Below are 27,620 nucleotides of genomic sequence, written 5' to 3'. Positions count from 1 at the left end.
AATATAATGAATTCTATCTCATCAAGAAACACTGTACAAACTACTGTGGTGAACAAGAAGTGAAACTCAGGTTTTCTTTTAAACTGAGGACTTCTCCCCTAATGTCTCTACACTGTAAACAGAATACTAAGGGTCATTCATTGATACATTCTGCTATCTTGACTCTTCATATCCTTTTAGAAATCAAAGGATTCTTGCATATTCTTTGTGTAAAAAAAGTGAAAGTGTTAGTCCCTCAGTCATGTCTGATTTTTTGTGACCCCATGGACTTGTGGCTGTCAGGCTCCTTGTGTAGGATTACCATAAACAGAGACTGAACCATAAATTTCATATTTCTCAAATACAATTTTCTAAAAGGGCCTCTTTTCCCTTCACTCTGTGTCTCATTTTCCAAGGCAGCCATAGTTGACATTTACTATAATGTCCAGAGATCTTTCTCTTTTCAAATATGGTAATCAAATCCTAAACAAGATAAATATTCCTCAAAACTACCCACCAAAACGGAGGAGGAAAGGGCTGTGAGTGGTTAGTAGCAGCTTCCTTCTGTTACTGGTTCAAAACATTTCTGTTAAGTCACTAATTCATTAGAGACTTGGCCAACTGATCGGGAATGAAATCAATTAAGAGTTTTTTATAACACAGAGGACTATATTCAGTATGATAAATCATAATGGAAAAGAATATACAGAAAAGAATGTTTATAATATATGTATAACTTTGCTGTACAGTAGAAATTAAAAAACAACGAAATTAATTAGTTTTTGAGAAGGGTAATAAACATAAAGTCACATTGAAAACAGGAAAAAAATTGTACCACTATCTTAGCCATTTCTGAACACTACCTGCTAGGTTTTATCTTGTGTATACATGCATACTTTTATAAAACTGCAAACAATATGGAATTTTTTCATTTTGGAAAAATCTTAAATGTATCCATACAATTTAAAGTTTTTAGGAAAGAATTTCATTTGTATTAGCCAAAAGTGTATTTAATTATAACTTAATAAGCATAGGCCAACATATATGCCACTGGAAAAGATTTTAATTTCAACTGGCCAGTATTTTTCTAAATTAGGTCTAAAGTTTCACAATGAATATGTATCTAGCTCTTAAATACTCATAAATCCAATTTATTCATTCCTTTAGAATATATTTGTTCTCTTTAATCCTTTATATGTTTAGTGCTTATTAGCACTTTGGCTCTAGATATATAAAAGGAGATGAAAAAACTGAAATGGAAAATCATTAATTTTTATTATAGTACAAAAAGACTGAATTGAAGAGCTATTCAAAGTATTAAATACATGTGTGTGCTCAGTCACTCAGTAGTGTCCGACTCTTTGCAACCCCATGGACTGTAACCTGCCAGGCTCTGTCCATGCAATTCTCCAAGCAAAAATACTGGAGTGGGTTGCCATTTCCTACTCCAGGGGATCTTCCCAACACAGGGATCGAATCTGCATTGCTTGCACCTCTTGCATTGGTAGATGAATTCTTTACCACTGTGCCACCTGGGAAGCCCATTTTTAATGTATGTGTGTGCTCAACTGTGCACATTAAATATACAGTTGTCAAATATAGTAAGGAGAATTAAGAGAACTCAATGAATTTTAGATTTATTTCTTATTTGAAGCTTTCTATATTTTCCTCTTATCATCTGTCCACAAATATAATCAATGCAACATTATTAATTTTTTGATAATAAGCTACCTTTGACATGATTCCTGTTACACTTAATTTCAGCTCAAGTGTTCATAACTGACAGATGCTAAAACTTTCAAATAATGACAAATTATCCAAATTCAAAATAAACTAAATTAGTAACACATCTTAGGAGTTTTTCACATTACCCCTTTTGTTCTAATCAAGATTGCTATTTTCAAAAATACCTTCTATGTATTTTGAACTGGAGATATTTTATTATCTTCAAAGATATTATAATTAGAATAAACATAAGAATTGTGACTAAAAATTAATAGTAAATCATGACATTTAGAAGTCCTTGCAATAAGAAAATGGTCTGCAAATATTACTTACTTAAGCACTACCTTTATAAGTCAGCATTTTATAGTAGTTTAATGATTTTAAAATGTACTTACTAGGCTCTATCATAAAACTGTATTCTCAAAGTCAGAATCACTGTTTCTGAATTTTATGTTTGGCAAAATAAATCTAAACATATTCCAGTGGCATGGTTTCTTGTGTTTACTAGCAGTTTTAGATAAATGGAAATTGGCGTGAGGGTGAAGAGAGCTCAATGATTCAAATAAAAAACTAATACTGATTCTTAATAAAGAACTATGAACTGAGAGATATTGTAGGAAATTTTTCATTCTAAAATTTTTATTTATAGGGAAGTATCAAACAGGATTTCTCAATTTGATGTTAAATAAAAACAAGATAGTCTTAGTTCTCCCCATCTTTATTTTTCTTAAAAATGTACCCTTCCTGCATGTATTTTTCTACTTTTATTATGCATTTATGTTTCTATAAATGATGTCATGCATTACATTTTTTAAAAATCTAAATAAATTATTCCTACTTTATCATTTTGTAATCTCCATTATTTATTCAACACTCTTTTGAAATGTATATATAGTATAGTATATATGTATATACTATATGTATATACAGGTATAGTAATATGTAAATATTTAGTTTAATTTTTCTAAAATGTTTAACTGTAATGATGTACCACTGTGCTACTGATGGATGTTTAGGTTATTTCTAACCAAAGTACCATGAACATCCTTGTGCATGTCTCCTCTGCAGATATGCAATATTCATTTTTACACTGCTTCAGTGAAGACTTTTGCTTAAGCTAGTCAGGTGGATTTTGTTTTTTAATTAAGCACAGGCAAATGAAAAAACAAAAATGCTATTTTCTTGCCCAGAATCATCTGTGTATTACTATATTATTTTTATCTTTCTTTGTTAAATCTTTTATCTCTTTGGTAAACACCTGTGACATAGACAAGTAAATACTAGAAAATAAGAAATTTAAGCCTTTATTTTACTTGGAAATAGTGCTTCAAATATATTTAGGAACATGTAAGTTACTTGCTTGTATATAAAGAACTTCTATTTAGAATTCCAGAGGTGGATTCACTTCAAGAAAACAAAATGAGGAAGATGTGTTATATACTAGCATTTAAATTCTACTTCTTGTAATAACAGTGTCAGGGTTGAAAAGAATCTTGTCTGCTTTCTCCAACTTTCCTGCCCACCCCAAATGTAACAGAATATTGACTAAATAATTCAGAAAGTCTGATTTCTCATTTATTTTCTTTAGGGAATAAAATTGCAGCACAGTCTACCTTTGATTCTTTTTCTCTCGGTATTCCTGATTTTGCTTTATCATGAGGCTGATCAAGAGTCAAATTATTCTTCCTTGCTTCACTGTCTTCAAGCAGGGGAACATAGCCACAACTGTTATCTGTAAGACAAAAACCTCTTGGACCTAAGTAGGAAATCCTTGTTTTGGGTACCACTTAGAAAAGTAAAAAGAATATACACCCAAACCCCTAATTTTAAAGAGCAGAGATTTTGAACTATGGGTTTTAAAAATTCTTTAGATAATAGTTACTGTAACAATTTAGTTTTGCCCACTTAGATTTTGGCATATTTGATTCGTATTTTTAAATTTTCATTTCTAATAAACACACAAAATTCCTACACTTCCAGTATCAGCAGTATACAGAATCTGTAGAATTTAAAAACTAGAAGTATGCCGTTTGCATTTTATTATCAGCAACCACAATTAAATTTTTATTTAAGAAATATATTCAGGTATGCGTTTGTTGTTTATTTATTTGAATAATGACTCTATGCTTATTATTAAAAAATCAGAAAATGCAGACCTGCTGAAAAGAATAAATAAAAAGCTACTCACAGTTTTTATCATCTGTGAATGATTCCTATTAACATTTTGGTTTATATTTTACCAGAATTTTTCTTTTTCAATACATATAAATTCACAAGAAACAATTTTTTTGCATAGATAAAATTACATGTTTTTTATCTTGCTTTTCTCATTTTGCTATATATCATGAATATATCTCATGTTTTTAAGTGAACACCTATTATCATCACTTTACTTGGCTACACAGCTGTTTACTACATGAATGACTGTAATTTAATGGTTGAACATCCCATTATTAGAAATTATTACTGTGATGAGCATCCTTGTAATACATACCTTGAGTACCTGAAGAAATATTTTTTATGATACACTCTTAGGACTCAAATTTTTGGTTTAAAAGGCACACACATTTCAAAAGCTTTTGCTATTTACTAAAAAATTGTCTTCTAGGTATCAACTTAAGAGTGCCACCATATGGTACATGTGGCTGTCCACTTTCCCATTTCCTGCATGTGTTAATTTCTTAAATAAACATAAACCTTAACTGCACCACAGTTATTAAGATACCAGAAATACTGAGAAACACAGGAGAAATAAAACAGAAAAACTTAACTTCCGTCTTTCTTTTCCACACAGGTTTAAGAAATACTTAAAAATTTAACATGAATATACCTCGACTGGAATTCACAAGAAGTAACTGTGATGTTAGCTTGTCAATAATAGTTTGTTGAAGTGACAGCTGTTCCTGTTGCTCACGTATTCTCTGCTCATAGTTTTCAGTCTGCTGACATAAAAACCAGTTAGCCTGATATTTACTGATAGACATGTACATACATTTAATGTCCATTAGTGATTACATATAGATATGAGTTATCCATATTGCCATTTCCCAGGTACAGGGGCATTTATTTACGAGCTAAAAACAGGATTCAATCATGTACTTATAATCATTACAGACAAAAGTGATTTAAAACACTTTAAGCACTGTAAAATTTTAAAAATCACCTTAAAGAAATTTCAGTTAAGAGCTCAATGTACAGTTCTTGGATAAAAATTGTAATTTAGAATTTAATCTGTAATGATAACAAAAAAGCATGAATGGTAAAATGGATGCTAAAGTTATTCTATAAAAATACTAACTTTAAAAAATTAAGATTTCATGTTCTTAAAATAAATGCACTTTTGAGTTTATTTTTAGAGTATAAAAACACAAAGGAAGTAGTTATAGCTAAAACATTGTGAAATTCAAAGGTACAAGCACAAATTATAAAATTACACTGATCAGAAACTTCTAAGATTAAGATTTAAGAAGTCAAGAAACCACATGGTTAATTTCTAATGGACATCTTAAATACCACAATTTCCCTTATATTTTTTAATCCAGTCACCTTACTACTATTACAATGGCTGTGAGAATTAAGCAATGAAAGAGTTTATGGCCATATCACCCTGAATGCGCCCGATCTTGTCTGATCTTGGATGCTAAACAGGGTCAGGCCTAGTTAGTACTTGGATGGGAGCAGTGAAAGAAGACACAAGTTCACATTTTGCAGCACACAAATGTTGCAAACCTGATATATGAAAACACTTCATTACAATGATCAAATTAGCACAAAGTCTGAAAAATATATAACCAAAAAATAATAGAGAATTCTTTACCAATTTCTATTACTAGAACATATAAATGACTAAATTGTAAATTCTTTGAAATATGAAATGGGGTTCTAATAATCTTGGAATGTCCTTCAATAGATACTAAATATTTGATTTTGAATTGATTCTTAATGATCAAAATTAGTGAAGCTCTAGTATTTTCAGAGATCTACAAACATTAAGTGCTTTATATATGACACAGCTGTTTCTAGAGTCCCAAAAGAAATTAGCTTAAGAAATGAAAGCAAAATAGCACATTTTCCCAGATAAAAGGTGAAATTTTGTATTATATTTTAAACATGAGTAACTGACAAAGCTGGTAAGTAATCCAAGTGGTGTTTTGTCTTGCATGTTTCCTGAGGGTAGTCTCATGTAACTTGATATTCCTATGCAAAGTAACTTATACACAGGACATATTCAGTACAAGCTTATTGAAAAAAAAAAGAATCCAATTAAAATAAAATTCAAGTAAATTTTATTATTATAAGAATGAATCTTTTGAATCTGTCTGAACCATACATCCTATGACTAGGAGTGTGATAACAGAACCTTGGATACCAAATTCCAGCCTAGGGCCAGGCTTCCTAGAACAAGACTTATTCCTACATAAATTTGCATCCAAGCCCCTAGAAAGAGTGGGTGGGTTGACTATAAGAAGGGTTTAAACCTCTAATGCTAATTCTGTAATACTTTAAACTTGCCTGTCTACAAAGAGCTACCAGGGCTGAGGAATCAGCAAACATGCTGATACTATGGTTTGTTCTATCTACTTTTGTGTATTTAGAACATCCTCTAAAGAACTCCAAGCTTTTCATAAACATTAACCAAAAATTATCCATTCTTTCACTATTTTTTGATAGGTATATATATTTTACTATCCAGCATTAAATGACCAGTACAAAAAGCTTATTAAGGTAGAAACACACTCAGAATAAATGTATAAGTTATTCAAACCTCAGCCCATTCTCTATCTATTACATATTTGTTCCCAACCTTAATGAAAAAACAAATGACCTGTATTTTCTTTTGGAACCAACTCAGAAAGCCTCTGCCAGGTAATTTTCATCTTCTAGTCTCTGGCTTAAAAACATATTTTAGCACATCTCCATATAACATATTATAATAAATGAATAATGCTGAAAATGTTTTCATTAGCAGGGAAAAAAAAAATCAAGAGATCAACAATTTCAAGTTGAAGTTTTCCACTATTTAGTAAACCACGTAACAAAGTACTTTATAAACTTAAGCAAATTCTGTAATAATTTAAAAAACTGATACTCTGGAAGTATAGCAGGGGAAATAGAATAACAATAACCCATGTTCTCTTAAGTTCTTTCCACACACTTTCATTATATCAATTATTAGTCTAGCCTAATTGTTTATATGTATGATTTCTCTTTAGACTATGACCTCCTTAAGGACAGAGACTATTTTCTTCTGTTATCTCCAGAGTACCTGGCACATACTGAAATGCTCAATAAATATTAGTCAAATAAATAATCTAATTAAGTTAAGAAAATATAAGAGAAATAGATATGTCTTCAGAAGTTAACCTGAAGGAATGGAAATAAGGTTTTGCTTACATTTCTGAAGAAAAATAGGAAAAATAGAGATAGTAAGTAAATAAGACCAAAGAAAATTAAGTCTCAGAAGATAGATGCAAAAAAACTGTCTATGTCTGAAGATTTTTTTCATTTTTCCTTTTTTTGGAAAAAAAGGGAAGCTTATACTGTCAGAAAAAAAATTACTAATTTGAGAAGAGAAAATATTTAGAAACAGTATAAAGACTTTGACCACAAAGCCATGAGAGGGAAAGTCCAGAGGAGGATATTGTATCAAATTGGGAAATAACCAGCAGAACTGAGTTTACTTGCTATGTTTGGAAACTAACAGAAACAAGAGGCTTTTGCTTCTTGTTCACTGAATAGATGTACATAAACTTATTATCTGAAAACTCCTTTTAAAAGGTCAGATAATTGTTGCACTGTCATAGTATTCACACACACAAAAATCAGTACAATTACAAAGCAAGTACATTCTAGCACTACCAAAGACCCTACAAAACAGAAAAATTACTAACAACCACATTGAAAATGTACAACAGCAATGTCTTGTCAACACTTCTGTACAGAGCACAGACATGACAGCTAAAACAGACAGAAGAGAAGATGCTTTTGACAGCCAGTGTGTGTGAATGATTCTTTGAGTCAGATGGCAGCAACAAGTTACCAACTAGGAGATCTGCATGACAACTAACCATCCATCTGTATCAAACACCATCTGGCCAAGATGACTCTGGCTTCTGTGTATCTGACACTCCTTCCAATTCCAAAGACTAGCAAAACAAGTGGTCTACCAGCATCTAAAGAGGTAAACAGGTACTGAGGTACTTGTGCCAGAATATACTTTATATCCTTTCTCAGTGTTGAAAAGCAAAACTTATAACAATGGTGATCAAATACAGCACAGACCTTGAATTTACTAAAAATGGTTGTCTATACGCTCTCTTGACTATCATAAATAAAGCAAAAAGCTTAAGAAAAGTCCCTTTATCCTGGCAAAATTTCAATCCATCTTTAAAATTAAGGCAGCATATTTTCTATAATTTCAGACATACAGCTACTCAAGTTTTCATGGGTTTCATAAATATTAAAATAGAGTTCTATAAACTGAATTTTTTTCTATTGCTGACATTGAAAATTCTCATTTTTCATATTTTCCAAAGCACTTATTTCCTAAATGGGAAAAAAAGGTCAAGTGTCCTCAGTCATCCATAATACTCTAAATACGTCAAACATAATCTCTCTCATCCTCAAGAAACTAATCCCAATATTCTGAGAAATACCATTTTTTTTCTTCCAAGTATAAAAAAGAATAGAAATTTAGTAAATATTGAATGGATTCAAAGAAAATGTTTAAAAACCTTCCAAATTATTGCAAGATAAACAAATAGAACAAAAGCTTTATTGAAGGGTTTCCTTCGTTACTACAAAAACTCTCAATAGGGAACTCCATAGTTCATGAAGGAAGATAATTAAATATTAATTATTCCAATACATAACATTTTAGACAAAAACTATCCTGAAACTGGTAAACTAAAAACATCAACTTAAATTTTAGGTTAAGAAAAAGAGAGACTGCATAGGATTAGCAACTGGAGATCTGGTTTCTACAGCTCATTTCTAAACCAAACTCTGTTATATCCTCCTATAACTAGGGAGTTATAAATCCTGCCCTCTCCCACCCTCCTGATACCAAGACTTATCCAGGAGATCTGCAATCTGACAGTAGATTATCAATCTGATTATCTACTATTAAGTGATGGTGCTGTCACCAATTTCTCTGTATGCCAAATGGTAAACTATTATTACTTCACAATATTATGTTTTGGTACTAATTAATTTACTTAGGTTCTTTGAGCCTTGGTTTCTTTCACTTTGAAATAAAAATAATATTTACTTGAAGTATTGAAGTAGATGGCATGTATAAAATGTATGGTATGTAGTAAGCTCTTTGCAAATGTTAGCTCCTTTCCTGTAATAATGAACGAGGTTTCTACATACCATTATAACGTGTGCATGTCCATTAACTAAAGCTCTGATTATCACTGATTATCACTACATATACAATTTGTCACCAGACTTACCACACAACCATCCCATGCTTTATGCCAGTTTTTTCAATTCTTCTTATAGTTCACTGTAATTTAAGACTCAGAAGCTTTTTCTCTGAAAAACCAGTGTGGTATCTTCATTGAATCAAAAACATTCTATGAAGCAATAAACAAATAAATTAATTAATAAACAAACTCTGGTTGTTCAAAGTTTACAAAGAAACAAAATAGGCTCAAAATGATTAAGAAACAAAATGGTTGTTAAAAATTACAAAAGTAGCACATTTGTGAAAAGAATGCAAAAAACAACAAAATGTCCACCATCACAACCATATCAAAACCTGAGATGTATACAAAGTAAAAAAATCACAGTCTCTTCCTTTACTTTGCCCTTCATTCCTCCTTAGAGGTAATTCCTATTGACATTTTGGTATGTGTTCTTTTAAAACTTCAGCGTACATGTGTATGTATCTTTTTAAAAAATGTGAATTGTTCTGCAACCAAATTTTTCATCAACACATTATTATATGATCATTTCACTGACTACTATGCACCAGAATCAGAGAGCTTTATTTTCCCTATTTGACTTAAAAGCATTAAATTAACCTCCTGAGATTATTTCCCACATTTTATAGATGAGAATACTGAGGCAAAGAGCTAGAAAATAATCTGCTCAAAGTTTCTCAGTAGGAAGTAGAGCTGGGATTTGAATCCAGGTTAGCCTGACTGCAATGCCCAAGCCCTTTGAATAATCACCATGACTAGATTCAATGGCACCCCACTCCAATACTCTTGCCTGGAAAATCCCATGGACGGAGGAGCCTGGTAGGCTGCAGACCATGGGGTCGCGAAGAGTCGGACACGACTGAGCGACTTCACTTTCACTTTTCTCTTTCATGCACTGGAGAAGGACATGGCAACCCACTCCAGTGTTCTCGCCTGGAGAATCCCAGGGACGGGGGAGCCTGGTGGGCTGCCGTCTATGGGGTTACACAGAGTCGGACACGACTGAGGCAACTTAGCAGCAGCAGACTCACATGAGTTTATCTAGCTCTGCCAAGATCCTCTTTTTGCTATTTACTCTCCCCTTGGATATGTAGATGACACCACCCTTAGGGCAGAAAGCCAAGAGGAACTAAAGAGCCTCTTGATGAAGGTGAAACAGGAGCGTGAAAAAGCTGGTTTAAAACTCAACATTCACAAAGATCATGGCATCTGATCCCATCACTTCATGGCAAACACAAGGGGAAAAAACAGAAACAGTGGCAGATTTTATTTTCTTGGGCTCCCAAATCACTGTGGACTGCAAGGAGATCAAACCAGTCAATCCTCAAGGAAATCAACCCTGACTATTCATTGAAGACTAATGCTGAAGCTGAAGCTCCACTACTTTGGCCACCTGATATGACGAGCTGACTCACTGGAAAAGACCCTGATGCTGGGAATGACTGAGAGCAGGAAAAGGGGGCGAGAGAGAATGAAACGGTTGGATGGTATCACTGAATCAATGGACATAAGTTTGAGCAAACTCTAGGAGACAGTGCGGTCCATGGGGTCCCAAAGAGTTAGACAGACTTCCAAATTGTCCTTCCAGCAGAACTCTCCTTTGAACTCTCTATTTATGTGGCCAAGAGCTACTGAAAAAGCATTTGTTATTTGTAGCAATGGGAAGAAAACAGATGGAATACCTGGAAAGGGCTGTGATTTAACTAGGTTAGTATAATGATTACGAACTTAGAGGAGTCAGATAAGCTCAGTTTTTAACCAGGTTAGTATAATGATTGTGAACTTAGAGGAGTCAGATAACCTCAGTTTCAGTATCGATTCTGCCACTTATGTTGCAATACTGATTTATTTCTGAGTCTCAGGTTCTTCATTTGAGAATGGGGCTAATAATGCCAACTTTGTAGGGCTGGGCATATATACATGTAAAGGATGTGACATTTGTAAAATATACTTAGTTAATTCTCCTTTCTGCTTTATGAAGTAATATGAATTTAAGGATTGAAGGAGCAAAAAGAATACAATTGGTTCAGTATTATCTGGGATTACCTGGCATTTTAGTATGGTCATTGCAGATGACACCATCCTTATGGCAGAAAGTGAAGAGGAACTAAAAAGCCTCTTGAAGAAAGTGAAAGAGGAGAGTGAACAAGTTTGCTTACAGCTCAACATTCAGAAAACTAAGATCATGGCATCTGGTCCCATCATTTCATGGGAAATAGATGGGGAAACAGTGGAAACAATGGCTGACTTTATTTTTGGGGGCTCCAAAATCACTGCAGATGGTGACTGCAGCCATGAAATTAAAAGACGCTTACTCCTTGGAAGGAAAGTTATGACCAACCTAGATAGCACATTCAAAAGCAGAGACATTACTTTGCCAACAAAAGTCCATCTAGTCAAGGCTATGGTTTTTCCAGTGGTCATGTATAGATGTGAGAGTTGGACTGTGAAGAAAGCTGAGCGCTGAAGAATTGATGCTTTTGAACTGTGGTGTTGGAGAAGACTCTTGAGAGTCCCTTGGACTGCAAGGAGATCCAACCAGTCCATCCTAATGGAGATCAGTCCTGGATGTTCATTGGAAGGACTGATACTGAAGCTGAAACTCCAATACTTTGGCCACCTCATGTGAAGAGTTGACGCATTGGAAAAGACCCTGATGCTGGGAGGGATTGGGGGCAGGAGGAAAAGGGGACGACAGAGGATGAGATGGCTGGATAGCATCACCGACTCGATGGACATGAGTTTGGGTAAACTCCGGGAGTTGGTGATGGAAAGGGAGGCCTGGCGTGCTGCGATTCGTGGGGTTGCAGAGTTAGACATGACTGAGTAACTGAACTGACTGAGGATAAAGGCTATCCTGTGAAGAAAAGCTAAAAACAGTCAAGTTTTCATAAAGACTACAGGTCCTTAGACAAACAATTTAATGTCATGGTGGCAGCAGTGTCTAGGTATAACAATGGAAAATTTGGTATCGAGAAGAACACCTCTCAGGTCTCAGGGAAAGTGAATATACTTGATGACCAACAGGACATTAGTAGCAGTGTCAGCAATCATCCTTGAAAATTTAAGTGAGATAATTTAGGATAAATAAAAGGCACTATTATTCCACACAGCAGCTTATAAGACTCATTACTCTTTTAATATGGTATAGGTGGGAAAAAATAAGAGGATGTATAAGCTCAGGTCTGACATTCAGTAAAATATGGCTTTCAAGTGACAATGACACATATGGATCTAGAGCTCAGAGGGTAAATCTGGAGTACGGAGATAAATTTAGGAGTTATTGTCTTAAGTATCTGAAGCCATAGAAGATGAAATAGCTTATACAAGAATATAAAGTAGGATACAAGGAAGGGCTTGAATAAGTCTAATATTTAGTGGCCTGGTGGTAGAGACTAAACCTACAGAGAAAAATGAGGAATTACAACCCAAAAAGGAATGAGAAAAATCAAATATGGTGTCTGAAACACTAAGGAAAAATAGTACTTTAAGGAAGAGGTAGCACAAGAGATACAATCAGTTATTAAATAGAATAAGGTAGTTTTATATGTGTGAACTTGAAAGACTATCAATGATTTTAGGCAAAGAAGTTATAGATATGAAATCCGTGGTCAAGCAATTTTTTTCAAATCATAGTTCTACTACTTATTAGTGGAGTGCTTGTTATTTCACCTTTTTGAACTTCAGTTTCATTTGAAAATTTTAAATAACAACTGACTCATAAGAGCCATATAATAATTAAATGAGATGACTGTAACACTTTGCCAAACATAAGCCTCAATAAATCTTAGTGATGATGATGGTGAAGATAAACATAGTTTTAAAATTTTAAAACCTTTTTCAAATTAGCACAACTCCATTTTTGAAAAGATATGATTCACATATTCTGAAAGGATAAAGGTATGTTATTATCAGTGGTTACCTCTGGGAAAGAGGGAGAGGACCATCACTTTATACTCTGTATATCTTAGATTATCTGCATTTTTTTCAATAAGCATGTGCTGCTTTTGTAATTTTAGCTAGTAATATTTTTAAAAAATCACTTACCTGTCTTATTTGTCTTTGTCTCCTTTATTGATTTGGAATACTCGGATGTCTCTGCTTGACAGAATGTTCTAAAATGGATGTAGCACACTGACTTTTCACAGAGGAGCTTCTGAATCTTAAACTGAAGTGAACTAGAAGAAACACTGTGAGAAGAACTGGCCTGGAGTGCGGACAGCTGAGTGGTAAAGGGTGGGCAAGTATAAACTAATGAATGACAGGTGAATAGCAGTAAAACATAGAGAACCTATGCTAAATTTTTAGTAATAGATTTTAAGTTTGGTAAAATAAATATAGCATATAAAATTTGCCATTTTAATCATTTTTAAGTGTATAGTTCTGTGGCATTAAGTACAGTCACACTGTTGTACAAGCATCACTACCATCCATTTCCAGGGCTTTTTCATTTTCCCCAACTGAAATGCTGTCCTTTTCAACATGAAAAGGACACTTCAACACTCCCTTCCCTCAGCCTCTAGGAACCACTCTACTTTCTGTCTCTTTGAAGCCAACTATTCTATCCATTCTCTCTCTCTCTCTCTATATATATATATAGTCTTTTTGCATATTGTATATACATATACAAAATGTAGGAGAAGGCAATGGCACCCCACTCCAGTACTTTTGCCTGGAAAATCCCATGGACGGAGGAGCCTGATGGGCTACAGTCCATGGGGTCGTGAAGAGTTGGACATGACTGAGCGACTTCACTTTCACTTTTCACTTTCATGCATTGGAGAAGGAAATGGCAACCCACTCCAGTGTTCTTGCCTGGAGAATCCCAGGGACGGGGGAGCCTGGTGGGCTGCCGTCTATGGGGTTGCACAGAGTTGGACACGACTGACGCGACTTAGCAGCAGCAGCAGGACCATACACAATGTATGTATATTTTGTTTATCTATTTATCCACTGAGGGGGACTTGAGTTCCTTCTACCTTATGACCACTGTAAATAAGGCTGCTACAAACATAGGCATACAAATATCTCTTTCAATCCTTGCTTTCAGTTCATTTGGGTATCTATCCAGAAGTGGAATTGCTAGACTATATGGTAATAATCCTATGTTTTGTTTTGAAGAAACATCATTTATCTTTCACAGTTGATACACCATTTTACATTCCCATCAGCAATGTACAAGAGTTCTAATTTCCCTACATCCTCACCAATACTTTTTTTTTTTATTTCTTATAATAGCCATCCCAATGGGAATGGGATTAGTGTGGTTTCAGGGCTTTCCTGGTAGCTCAGTTGGTAAAGAATCTGCCTGCAATGCAGGAGACCTTGATTCAGTCCCTGGGTTGGGAAGATCCCCAGCAGAGGGTTAGGCTACCCACTCCAGTATTCTTGGGCTTCCCTGGTGGCTCATATGGTAAAGAATCCGCCTGCAATGGGGAGACCTGAGTTCGATCCCTGGGTTGGGAAGATCCCCTGGAGGACGGCATGGCAACCAACTCCAGTTTTCTTGCCTGGAGAATCCCAGGGACAGAGGAGCCTGGTGGGCTACAGTTCATGGGGTCACAAGGAGTCAGAACACGACTGAGCGACTAAGCACAGTGATTTCAACTTGCATTTCCCTAATGATGTCAAATTAATGATGGCTTCCCAGGTAGGCTACCCACTCCAGTATTCTTGGGCTTCCCTTGTGGTTCAGCTGGTAAAGAATCCGCATGCAATGTGGGAGACCTGGGTTCAATCCCTGGCTTGGAAAGATCCCCTGGAGAAGGAAAAGGCTACCTACTCCAGTTTTCTGGCTTGGAGAATTCCATAGATTGGACCATGGAATTGGATTGTGTTCATGGGTTGGACCCTTACCTTTCACCATATACAATTCCATGGATTGGACCAATTCTCCTGGAGAATTCCATTGGATTGCATAGTCCATGGGGTCGCAAAGAGTCGGACACGACCAAGCAACTTTCACTTTCACTTTCCAGGGTGACTCAGTGGTATAAAGAATCTGCCTGCCAATGCAGGAGACACAGGTTCAATCCCTGGGTTGGGAAGAGCCCCTGGAGGAAGAAATGGCAACCTACTCTAGTATTCATGCCTGGAAAGTCTCACGGACAGAGCAGCCTGGCGGACCACAGTCATTAGCATCGTAAAGAGCTGGACTCGATGGCTGAGTGATTGAAAAATGATGTTGAGCATCTTTTCATGTGCTTATTGGTCATTTGTATAACTTCTTTGGAGAATGTCTATTCATGTCCTTGGTTGATTTTTTAACTAGGTTGTTTTTTGTTGTTTTTGAGCATAGTTCTTTATACACTCTAAGTATCAACCCTTCATCAGATACATTTTTGCAATTATCTCCCCACATTCCTTGGGTTGCCTTTCACTCTATTGATAGTGTCTTTTGATGCACAAAGGTTTTAATTTTGATGAAGTCCAACTTAATAATTTTCCTCTTGCTGTCTGTGCTTCTGGTGTCATAGCTAAGAAAGTGAAAGTGAAGGTCACTCACTAGTGTCCGACTCTTTGCGACCCCGTGGACTACACAGTCCATGGAATTCTCCAGGCCAGAAAACTGGAGTGGGTAGCCTTTTCCTTCTCCAGGGGATCTTCCCAACCCAGGGATCGAACCCAGGTCTCCTGCATTGCAGGCGGATTCTTTACCAGCTGAGCCACAAGGGAAGCCCAAGAATACTGGAGTGGGTAGCCTATCCCTTTTCCAGCAGATCTTCCTGACCCAGGAATCAAACTGGGGTCTCCTGCATTGCAGGCGGATTCTTTAACAACTGAGCTATGAGGGAAGCCCATAGCTAAGAACCCTCTCCCAAATCCAATGTCATGAAGCCTTTCCCCTATGATTTCTTCTAAGAGCTTTACAGTACTGGCTCTTGCATTTAGGTCTTTGAGCAGGTTTAGGTTGATTTGTATATGGTGAAAGGTAAGGGTCCAACCCATGAACACAGACTTTCCCCCAAATGTTCTTTTCTTTTTTTGAGTACACCATGTAGCTCGTGAAATCTCAGTTCCCTGAGCTGGGACTGGACCTGGGCCATGGCAGTGAAAGCTTGGAATTCTACCCATTAGGGAACTCCCTCTTTTTAAAATTTCTTTCAGCAACATTTTGTAGTTTTCAGTGTATAAGTCTGTCGCCTACCTGGTTAAGTCGATTCCTAAGTATATTATTGATTTTGATACTGTTGTAAATGGAATTTTCTTAATTTCCTTTTCAGCTTGTTTCATGTTAATGTATAGCAGTGCAGTTGATTTTTGTGTGTTTATTTTATATCTTATAACTTTGCTGAATTTATTACTTCTAACAGTTTGATGGAATCTTTAGGGTTTTCTATACATAGGATACAGAAATCGGCAAACAGAGAGAGATAATTTTTCTTCTCCCTTTCCAATTTAGATATTTTTCTTGCCTGACTGCTTTAGATAGGGCTTACAGTGCTATGTTGAATAAAAGTAGTGGACGTGTACATCTTTGTCTTGTTCCTTATCTCAGAAAAATAAAGTTTTCAGTCTTTCACCATGGAGTATTATGTTAGATGCGGTTTTTTCACACATAGCCTTTATTTATTTCTTTTTAAACTGGTTATTTATAGCCTGAAGCAAGTGGCTGGCTGTTCACTAGAAGCCAAGATTTTTTTCTTTTTTTAAAAATTTATTTATTTTAGTTGGAGGCTAATTACTTTACCATATTGTAGTGGTTTTTGCCATACATTGACATGAATCAACCATGGGTGTACATGTGTTCCCCATCCTGAACCCTCCCTCCCACCTCCCTCCCCATCCCATCCCTCTGGGTCATCCCAGTGGACCAGCCCTGAGCACCCTGTCTCATACATTAAACCTGGACTGGCAATCTGTTTCATATATATGTAATATACATGTTTCAATGCTATTCTCTCAGATCATCCCACCCTCATCTTCTCCCACAGAGCCCAAAATACTGTTCTATACCTCTGTGTCTCTTTTGCTGTCTTGCATATAGGGTTATCGCTACCATCTTTCTAAATTTCATATATATGTGTTCAGTTCAGCTCAGTTGCTCAGCTGTGTCCAACTCTTTATGACCCCATGAATCACAGCATGCCAGGCCTTCCTGTCCATCACCATTTCCCGGAGTTCACTCAAACTCACGTCCATCGAGTCAGTGATGCCATTCAGCCATCTCATCCTGTCGTCCCCTTTTCCTCCTGCCCCCAATCCCTCCCAGCATCAGAGTCTTTTCCAATGAGTCAACTCTTCGCATGAGGTAGTCAAAGTACTGGAGTTTCAGCTTTAGCATCATTCCTTCCAAAGAAATCCCAGGGCTGATCTTCAGAATGGACTGGTTGGATCTCCTTGCAGCCCAAGGGACTCTCAAGAGTCTTCTCCAACACCACAATTCAAAAGCATCAATTCTTCGGCGCTCAGCTTTCTTCATAGTCCAACTCTTGCATCCATACATGACCACTGGAAAAACCATAGCCTTGACTAGACGGACCTTTGTTGGCAAAGTAATGTCTCTGCTTTTAAATATGTATGTTAGTATACTGTATTGGTGTTTTTCTTTCTGGCTTACTTCACTCTGTATAATAGGCTCCAGTTTCATCCACCTCATCAGAACTGATTCAAATGTATTCTTTTTAATGGCTGAATACATATTGTGTATATGTACCACAGCTTTCTTATCCATTCATCTGCTGACTGACATCTAGGTTGCTTCCATGTCCTGGCTATTATAAACAGTCACATATAGCCTTTAATATGTTGTAATAGTTACATAATGTCTGTTTGTTGAGTGTTTTTACATTAAAAAAAAAAAGGTGTTGAATTTTGTAAATTCTTCTGCATCAATTGAGATGATCCTGTGCTTTTGTCCCCCTCTTCATTCTGTTAGAGTGGTGTATTACATTCACTGATTTGACCATTCTTGCAATGTAGGAATAAGGTGTATAACTGGTTTAGGTGTATAATCCTTTTAACACACTGTTGAATTTGGTTTGCTAGTATTTTGTTGAGGATTTCTGCATCACTGTTGATAAGGGATATCAGCCTGTAGTTTTCTTGTAGTGCCTTTGTCTGGCTTTGAAATTAGAGTAATGCTGGCCTCATAGAATTGAGTTAGGAAATACTCTACTTTGATCAAATTTTTGAAAGAGTGTGAGAAGGACTGGTGTTAATTCTTTGAATGTTTGGTAGAAAGCACCAGCGAAGCCATTAAGTCCTGGGCTTTCTTTTTGTAAACTTTTTGGTAACTGCTTCAATTTCTTTACTAGGTATTGGCCTATTCAGATTTTCTAGCTCTGCACACCACTTTGTTACTGATGTCACAAATTACATCTTTATATATTATAAACCCATTAATATAGACTTAAAATTATCTTTATATCTTGTTCTAAATCTGGCTGTAGAAAATAAAAAGCAGAGCTACAAACCAAAATTACAATAATACTGATATTTATATTTGTCTATTATTTACCTTTCCCAAAGGGTTCTATATTTTCACCTGGCTTCAAGTTACTCTCTAGTACCTTTCCACTCCAACTTGGGCATTCCTTAGAACTTCTTATAGGTCAGGTCTAGGGGTAATGAACTCCTTCTACTTCTGTTTGTCTAGGAATATTTTAATGTCTCCCTCAGTTCTGAAGGACAGTCTTGCCAGATATAAAATCCTTGGTTAATAGTTGTTCCCCCCACCTTTAATACTTAAATACAACATAGCATTGCCCTCTGGTCTACAAGCTTTTTGTTGACAAATCCACTGACAGCCTTAGTGGTGCTTCCTTGTACACGAGTCCCTTTCCTCCTGAGGCTTTCCAGATTCTATATCTGTCTTTCAACAGTTTGATTACAATTTGTCTTGATGTAGGGCTCTTTAGATTTACCCTACATGAAGTCTGTTGAGCTTCTTGGATTTATATATATATATGCATATATATATATAGTTCCTCAAATTTGAGAAGCTTTATTTAATAATCTACTTCTTCAAAAGAATCTCTCTTCTCCCATAGTGCATATTGCTGTACTTGATAGTGTCCTGTAATTCCCTTAGGCTTTGCTAACTTTTTGTTATTCTTTTTTTCTTTTTGTTCCTTGGATTCCAATCTTTCAAATTACCTGTCTTTCAGCTCACTGATTCTTTCTCTGCTTGTTCAAGTATATTCTTGAACCTCTAGGGTAAAATTTTTATTTTCTCATTTTGTTCATATTATTGCTTTCCTGATTTACTTAAGCTCTTTGATTCTGCCTTACGTTAGCTCTTTGAGCATGTTAACAACAATTCTTTGAAAGTCTTTGTCTAGTAAATCTGATGCATGTATTTCTTCAGGGGCTGTTTCTGGGAATTTATTTTTCTCCTTTGAAAGGGCCACATTCTCATTTTTTTTAATGCTTTGCTATGGTTGAAAATTGGGTGTTTGACCTGCAACCTCGTGTGGATGATCTTCACTAATTAGCAGGTCCTTTAACCTTGACATTAGTCCAGGGTAAAGGTTTAAGGTTTTCTCAAGTATCTTCTGGGTATGTATCCTGTTTGGTTCTCTGTGATTTTTTCCCTCTTGATTTTTCCTGGCTGTTTGGAAGTGTCTGCTCGGGCCCTCAGATGTTCCATTATATTCCTTTTCACACATCTCTTGCACCACGTGTTCACTACAATCCCCTCCCTGCAGTTTCCATATGTTATGATGCCCACCACTGCTTTCCAGAGTTGCCAGTCTGAGACCTAAACTATGCAGTCATTCCCAACTCCAAGCTTCAATTCAGATTAAGACAGAAAACAGTCCCTTGGGTAGTCCACAGACTGGCCAGGATGTTTCAAAAATGTTCCACTTTGCTTCTTCCTTTCTTCCCTCCTGAGGGAATCAGGAACTAGGCTGCTTCCTTCCAAATGAACAATGCCATACTGGGGATGAGGTGGGTCTAGGGTGAGTAAAATGCTGTTAAATTTTCTCTATTTTCAAGGTAGGTTTTTTTGGACTAAGTGTTTGCTTTGTTGCCATACATCACAGACTGATTTCCAAAATTCCTAGAAAATTTTTTTCAGTCTGTTTATTTGATGTTTTCGTGGAGAATTAGGGGATTGGAACTTCCTACTTTGTCACCTTGCTGATGTCACTCAACAGACCAATTATTTTAAGCTTAACGTTCGGAAGCACAGCCAAGGCCACTCAGAGTACAGCTCCTGGGGCCTTTTCAGAAGGCCAGGCGACTTCTCCAAGGTTATTTTCTTGCTTCCCTTCTTCCTTTGCTCCTCTTTCTTAGTACGTCCTTCTCCTATCACTCCAAGTATCATCTCTACAAAGATGATTCCTAAATTTGTACTTTCAATTGGTACTTTACTTCAAAGACCCATAACTCAATAGTCTGCTGATAATTTTCCCCAATGATCTTCTAATTCTTGAACTCAAAATATCAGATAAAACCAAGTAACTTCCTTTATCAAAATCAGCACTCTCTTTTTTCTGTGCCTGTATCATCAATCTTCCATTTATCCAGGCTAAAAATCTTGGAAGTGATATTTGTTCTTATCTTCTCATACTACAAGTTTGAGAATGTGTATATATCTTATTACTAAAGATTATGAAAGGAGAATACCCAACTTGCTTGAACTTTTCAAAGTTCAATCTCACTTCTGAGAGTAGACAGATAAGGAGAAATTAGTGATTTACACTTGGTACATTTGAGTCTATAATTAAAAAAAATAAATGCTCCATAAAATAAAATCCAAAAAATGTCAAAAGGACGTATAAATGTTTTCTCACAAAAATGTTTTGGAAAAATGTTCATTTTTTAAAAAAGTAATGAATGTGATCAAATTTCTAAACTCTTATTTCATTGTACTTATTTCAATGTAATGGCCAATAAAGTTGAATTTTAGCAAGTCTAGCATCTCACGTTAAAATGGGAATAATTATGTTGTCTCCTAATAATTATAGATGCCTCTGTAACCCCCCTCATATAAAGCTGTCTAGTGTTATGTCAAACAGGGATTGGGCAATGGAGTTAGATGCAGGAGAACAAAAAGGTAAGTCATTTGCTTCATTATTGCCACTTCTGGGCCATTATTCCTTTAAACTTAGGCAAAAAGCTATTCACAAGGTATTTTAATTATACCAGTCTCTCCTCAAAACAGTTATCTTCCAAGACACTAGTCACTTCCTTATATTCAGGAATTTTTGCTCTTTCCTTCACAATATCACTCTAAATGTTCTTAAATCTACTACCATTCTAGGAGAAGTGCTCTAGTCTTCATTTAAGAGTTTCCTGAATTCCTCAATCTCATTCCAGCTATCCACTTTCATGGCTCATTATGAAAACAGATGATACTAAACATCAATCTTCGCTCAACGACAATAATCCATCCTTTGAACTCACATTCTTCTACTCCCTCTGTATCTGTCCTCTCACTTCATGAACAATTCATCCATAAACCCTCTTTTTGTTCTTAGTCTTAGACTCCTCCTGGATTAGCTTCTTTCTGATTTTAGCTTATATCTCAAAGCACATAACTTCAATTGCTTTTGTATGTACTTTCTGGTCACCTAGCCAAAATTCTTTCACTTTAACTCTACAATCTCTTAATCTTGGATCTGGCCATCCAATTACTTCTACATCAAGAAAGCTGCTGAAAGAATAACCAGCAAACATTGATTGACACCACCAAAACTTCATGATAAAGGCTGGATGCCACATTTTTCTTCTCTCACTTAACTGAAGCTTTCAAGTCTTTATTATCACTTTCAGACTATCCTAAAATCCTAAAATCATTTCACTCAGTAGATGATCTTATCTTGTATTTCACAGGAAAAAAACGGACTCTCATAAGAAAATCCACTCTTTTTTTGTTTGATTTTTTAAATTGAATAAATTTGACATATAATATTATGTAAGTTTAAGGTGCATAGTGAGTTACTTTGATACATTTATTTTGTAATACTATTGTTGTAGTCATACTTAACACATTAAATAATTATACAATATTACTGTTTATATCATTATAACATGCATTAGATATCCATGGCTTATTTACTACTTGTTATAAATTTAAACAACATCAATCTTCTCTGCCTCTCTCTGTCTCCCAAGTAACCACCATTTTACTGTTTTTTTTTTTTTTTTTACAGGTTTGACTTTTTTTGGATTCCAGATATAAGTAATACATGATAATTCCTTTAAACTTCCTGCCATCTCCACTTCTTCCATACAAACTTATTTTCCTTTGCAGCTATTTTTCTCTCTTGTACCCTCCAATTCTCAGAGGAATGTGTGTTTCTTCATGTTCAGAGTAAACTCCTTAACCTATTTCTGAATCTCTAGCAACCAACTGGTTGGCCATATTTTCTTCCTCTTCCTTTTCTGTTCTTCAAATATCCCTTCACCCTACACATTATAATTCGGAAATGTACACACTCGGGACTATAATGAAATTGTTGTTCTATAATCTGTATCTATAATCTCCAATTCAGGACATTTTCACCTGTATGTCCCAGAGGTAACCAAATGATTGCCATTGATTTTTCTTTAGTAAACTGAAATGTAATATTCAGTTCAGTTCATTCACTCAGTTGTGTCTGACTCTTTGTGACCCTATGGACTGTAGCATGCCAGGCTTCCTTGTCTATCAGCACCTCCAGGAGCTTATTCAAACTCACGTCCATTAAGTCAGTGATGCCATCCAACCATCTCATCCTCTGCCATCCCCTTCTCCTCCCGCTTTCAATCTTTCCCAGCATCAGGCTCTTTTCCAATGAGTCAGTTCTTCGCATCAGGTGGCCAAAGTATTGGAGTTTCAGCTTCAGCATCAGTCTTTCCAATGAATATTCAGGACTGATTTCCTTCAGGATGGACTGGTTGGATCTCCTTGCAGTCCAAGGAACTCTCAAGAGTCTTCTCCAACACCACAGTTCTAAAGCATCAATTCTTTGGCGCTCAGCATTCTTTATAGTCCAAATCTCACATCCGTACATGACTACTGGAAAAACTGTAGCTTTGACTAGATAGACCTTTGTTGGCAAAGTAATGTCTCTGCTTTTTAATATGCTGTCTAGGTTGGTCATAACTTTTCTTCCAAGGAACAAGCGTCTTTTAATTTCATGGCTGCAGTCACCATCTGCAGTGATTTTGGAGCCCCCCCAAATAAAGTCTGTCACTGTTTCCATTGTTTCCCCATCTATTCGCCATGAACTGATGGGACCAGATGCCATGATCTTAAGTTTTCTGAATTTTAAGAAATGCAGGGTTTTAAGCCAACTTTTTCACTCTCCTCTTTAACTTTCATCAAGAGGCTCTTTAGTTCTTTTTGCTTACTGCCATAAGGGTGGTGTCATCTGCATATCTGAGGTTACTGATATTTCTCCCGCCAATCTTGATTCCAGCTAGTGCTTCACCCAGTGCAGCATTTCTCATGATGTATGTAATGTATGTATATTAACAGGTGGGCTTCCCCGATGGCTCAGGGGTAAAGAATCTGCCTGCAATGCAGGAGACACAGGAGATGAAGGTTTGATCCCTGGGTTAGGAAAATCCCCTGGAGAAGGAAATGGCAACCTGCTCCAGTATTCTTGCCTGGAAAACTCCATGGACAGAAGACCCTGGCAGGCTACAGTTCGAAGGGTCACCGGACATGACTAAGCACAGGTATATAATTATATACTTATATATAATAAAGTGCAAATTGATGGTTGCCACTTATTTTTATACTCCTGATCTTACACCACTGCTTAGCACCAGTATGTTTGTTGAGCCAATTCCACACTACTCTCTATCCTATCTATCCTCTATCCCACTGTCAGGAAGACTTTTCTAAAGCACATATCAAGTCCTTCAATATATTTTGAATGAATAAGAATATAGTACAAAACTACTTAGTTATAACCATCATGATAAGGCCCTAATCTATCTTCACAGATGCTTTTCCTGTACTGCCCTCACTTCTGAGTTTTTACTATATATATTTCTCCCCTGCTTTCAGGATCCATCTTCCCTAATTTGCCCAGCTCCTCCTAATCTTGACTCAAGGGGTGGGCTTAGTGGTAGGCTTATGACCTGATCCTCCCAGAGTGAGTTAAGTGCCTCTTCACTGTGCTCACATGTTATCCTGTACAGATCTCTACTACAGCACTTAGCATGCTACAGTAATAACTACTGATCTTTTTTACTTATTGAAAGTCCTTAAGGACATAAACCATATTTTATTTTAGTATTCTCAGAACCTTATTAAGAGCTCAGTACATAGCAGACACTCAATAATGTCTCTTAAATAAATTCAGTGTCTAGAGTTTAACATTTTTTCTTCTATTTTTGAGAAACATAAAAATATTTTCCTTTCCCCTCTTTAGGATAAGTGCCATAGTGAATAAAGGTTTCTTCCATGGCAGAGATTGAATTATACGAGTTTTCAGTTGCTTATTACTGGCCAGGGCAGAAAGATCAGGAGATAGAGAAATACGTGTCTCTGTCTTATCCCAAGAATATCTCAATATTCCTATTCCCTTATTCTATATTTCCCAATGTTCCTAGAATAGGCACAGCATTGTTGAAGTTTCTTAATGAACCTAATGAGAAAATAAGAATAAAAGCTGGGAATTTTTGATACTCTTTTTAAAAAGTGATTATGCCTTATACATGAATTGGAAAGGAAAACAAATCCAAATTTTAAACTTCACTTCAATAATTGAGAAAGTGTCTGTCATTATCCTATCTCTGTTTCTCTTATGCACACCTACTGAAGATCTCTAGACCATTAAATTTACCTACATAACTGGGAGTATTCTTTTGTAAATCAACATGAGAATCACAAAAAAAATGATAATTTTTGAGAAATGGAGTGCAGTAGGTATAACACTAGTTTTACAGTAGCTGTATCAAATAGAAAGGAGAAAGAGAATTGCGTATTTCTATACTTATGGAGGAAACTAAGAACTCCATGGCTACCATATTTCTTAAGACTTCAGAATACCAGACGAGTAAAAAAAAATTTTTAATTGAGAGAACCAACATAAGATCCTCTACTTTCAACAGCTTTACAGGAATAATTTAACATAGCAGGCCTTAAGTTATTTATCTTCAGAGAGACCTATTTGCAAGGCTGGCCTCTTGACTGGCATCTGGGAATGTAATCTTTGAAAACATTTCTTAAGTGATAAGATTCTAAGTGCTGTGCCAACCTACTTAGACTACCATGAGATTTATGGTGAATAACTACTTTCCTTCTGACACAGGGTGCCTATGTAACCAAGCCTTAAAAATATCCCAAGCTCTTGAGTCACAAATGGAGTTCCCTGTGCCAAAGCACTGCATATATGCTGGGTGAACTTTTGGAAGCTGGAGAGAGGGTGCACTCTGTATGACTCCTCACAGAAGGGAAAGAGTATAGGAAACCTGCACATGGATTCCTCTAGACTCCACCTGGTGTCTTTTTCCATTAATGATCTGGCTGTGTTTCTTTACTAGTCTCTGTAATAAACCTTAGCTCTGAGTATGACAGTTGTACTAAGTCCTGTGAATCCTTTTAGAGAACTGCAGAATCTCTGGGTGTACTGGGGACTCCCAAAACACTAAGTAATGATACTAACTAAGCAAAAAAAAACAAAAACAAAAACAAAAACTCTATGATCATCATTTGACAAATGGGTATGTTGATAAAATTTTGCTCTTTATTCTGATAGTACAGAAACATAGAAACAGTATCAGAATAAAGGATAGAATTTTAAATGGAATAAATTTAGCATTATAGGAAGTTCATTACCTTATTCTTATTTTTCTCATTTTACTGTAGGTTGGTGAAAACCTTATCAAGGATCATTAACAGACATGCCTAGGAACTACTTAACCAGGTAATTTTTGCCTGAATATACTTTTCTTCCAATTTACTTTCTTTAGAAACTGCAAACACTAAGCAGAAATTTTATGTGAACAGGAGTATTTTAAAAAGCTGAAACTTCTGGTAAGACATTAAAGATTTCACTGAAATAATAGTTTATTTTTAACTTATAGTTAAAGAATAAATTAATAACAAATTTAGTTCCAGGACATTTTAAAATCTGTATAGTCTTCCAGTCAGCCAAGTAACAATATGAAAAAAATGAACAAAAAAACTAGATGAGATAGTGATACTCTGACTTTTAGTTTGTCATTTTACTTAAAAATTATTTATGGAAGATAACATACTTATCTTTCCTCAATACAATTATCTTGAATTCTTTCCATAGGTCACACAATATTCTTTAAAAAGTTAGCAAATAAAAACTTCAAATTTTATGTTAATATATCCCTGCGTTTTAGTTCTTCAAGAAGTTCTTTCTTTAGTTCTAAAAATATTTTTTCCATTGCAAAAGATTCAAATTCCATTCACCAGGATAAATAACAACTTTCAACTAAAACCACATACCTTCTGCTGCAGTTCCTTTACTGCAGAATCTCTATCCATGCATGCCTGTCGAAAGGCTTCATAAGCTTTATTGAGTTGCTCGCCAATGTTTTTATCCATTCCTCTATGTCCTGTTGCATCACTATAAATGATGAAGTAAATGACAGATCTGGAAAATAATCAAACAATTTAGATAGCTATCAAGTAGTATAAATCATTTTTAAAATGTGCCTCAAAGACAGTTCTGTATTGTTTATCATGAACATTACAGAATCAAGTACTATAGTTTTTACAAGTATATTTATTTACTTCTTTGGCCGTGTCAGGTCTTGGTCTCAGCACACAGGATCTTTCACTGCAGCACACAGACTCTCTAGTTGCAGCGTCTGGGTTCCCGAGCCACAGGCTTCAGTCATTGCGGTGTGTGGGCTTAGCTGCTCTGTGGCATGTGGGATCTCAGCTCCCCAACCAGGGATTGAACCCATGAACCCTTTATTGCAAGGAGGATTCTTAACCACTGCATCATCAAGAAAGTCCCCGTATAAAACAGCTTTATAAAAGCAAAAAAGTCTCATATAAAATCCTGATATTTTAATCCTGGAATATTGTAAAACCTTAACTTCTACAATTTTGAAATATTCTTTATGAATGTTTAAGGAGCAATTAGGGTTCCAGTTCATAAAGATGCTACTTTGCAAATGGTATTCTATAAATTCAAGTTAAAAATGGAAAAATATAAAAGGCCATTTGTTATTAATCTTTTATTATAGAAATGTACAACAGGCTTAGCAATGTGAGAAGGGATTTCTTTTTACTAAATGGACAGTTACTTCCACTTATAAGGTGAATGCTTGCTATACTGAAATTAGAGCAAAATTAAGTAGATAATAAATGTTTGTGGATGGAGTTCACACTGTTGTTATCACACAGCAATTAAAATGTGTGAAAATGCTCTTATTTTAGCACACAATCTAGGGAAAACTGCCACTGAACTGTACATTAAAAAAGAAAAATCACACCCCGTCAGTCTTACCCCTACTCTGTATTAGTTTTCTGACTTCTCTGCTATTTCTGAACTACAGGTAATTTCCTCAGTGGAGGTAATGTAGTTTTATCATCTCAATTTGCATTATATCTCT

General features: G+C 35.7%; 1 protein-coding gene across 38 annotated transcripts in view; it reads right to left on the bottom strand.

Moving 5' to 3' along the window:
* TANK (TRAF family member associated NFKB activator) overlaps positions 1 to 27,620 on the bottom strand; it is a 96,157-nt gene that overhangs the window by 26,293 nt on the left and 42,244 nt on the right. For 7 of the 38 annotated variants that reach the window (XM_086369459.1, XM_086369490.1, XM_086369450.1 and 4 more), the window contains exons 2-4: positions 26,503 to 26,650; positions 4,535 to 4,643; positions 3,318 to 3,436 (exon numbers count right to left, since the gene is read on the bottom strand). The exons of 2 other annotated variants lie outside the window; for them this stretch is intronic. In XM_086369459.1, the coding sequence (XP_086225585.1) occupies positions 3,318 to 3,436; positions 4,535 to 4,643; positions 26,503 to 26,601 (327 nt within the window). In that variant the 5' untranslated portion in view covers positions 26,602 to 26,650. Of the gene's footprint in view, positions 1 to 3,317; positions 3,437 to 4,534; positions 4,647 to 9,161; positions 9,285 to 13,181; positions 13,386 to 26,502; positions 26,651 to 27,620 lie in introns of those variants that run through there. 29 more of the 38 variants (XM_086369430.1, XM_086369472.1, XM_086369420.1 and 26 more) reach the window with 10 other exon arrangements.

Source organism: Bos grunniens, chromosome 2 (genome assembly GCF_055505025.1).
Source record: "Bos grunniens cultivar Pamir isolate PY7600 chromosome 2, Bosgru_T2T1.0, whole genome shotgun sequence".
NCBI lineage: Eukaryota > Metazoa > Chordata > Mammalia > Artiodactyla > Bovidae > Bos > Bos grunniens.
This window is presented reverse-complemented; position numbering and strand designations above follow the sequence as displayed.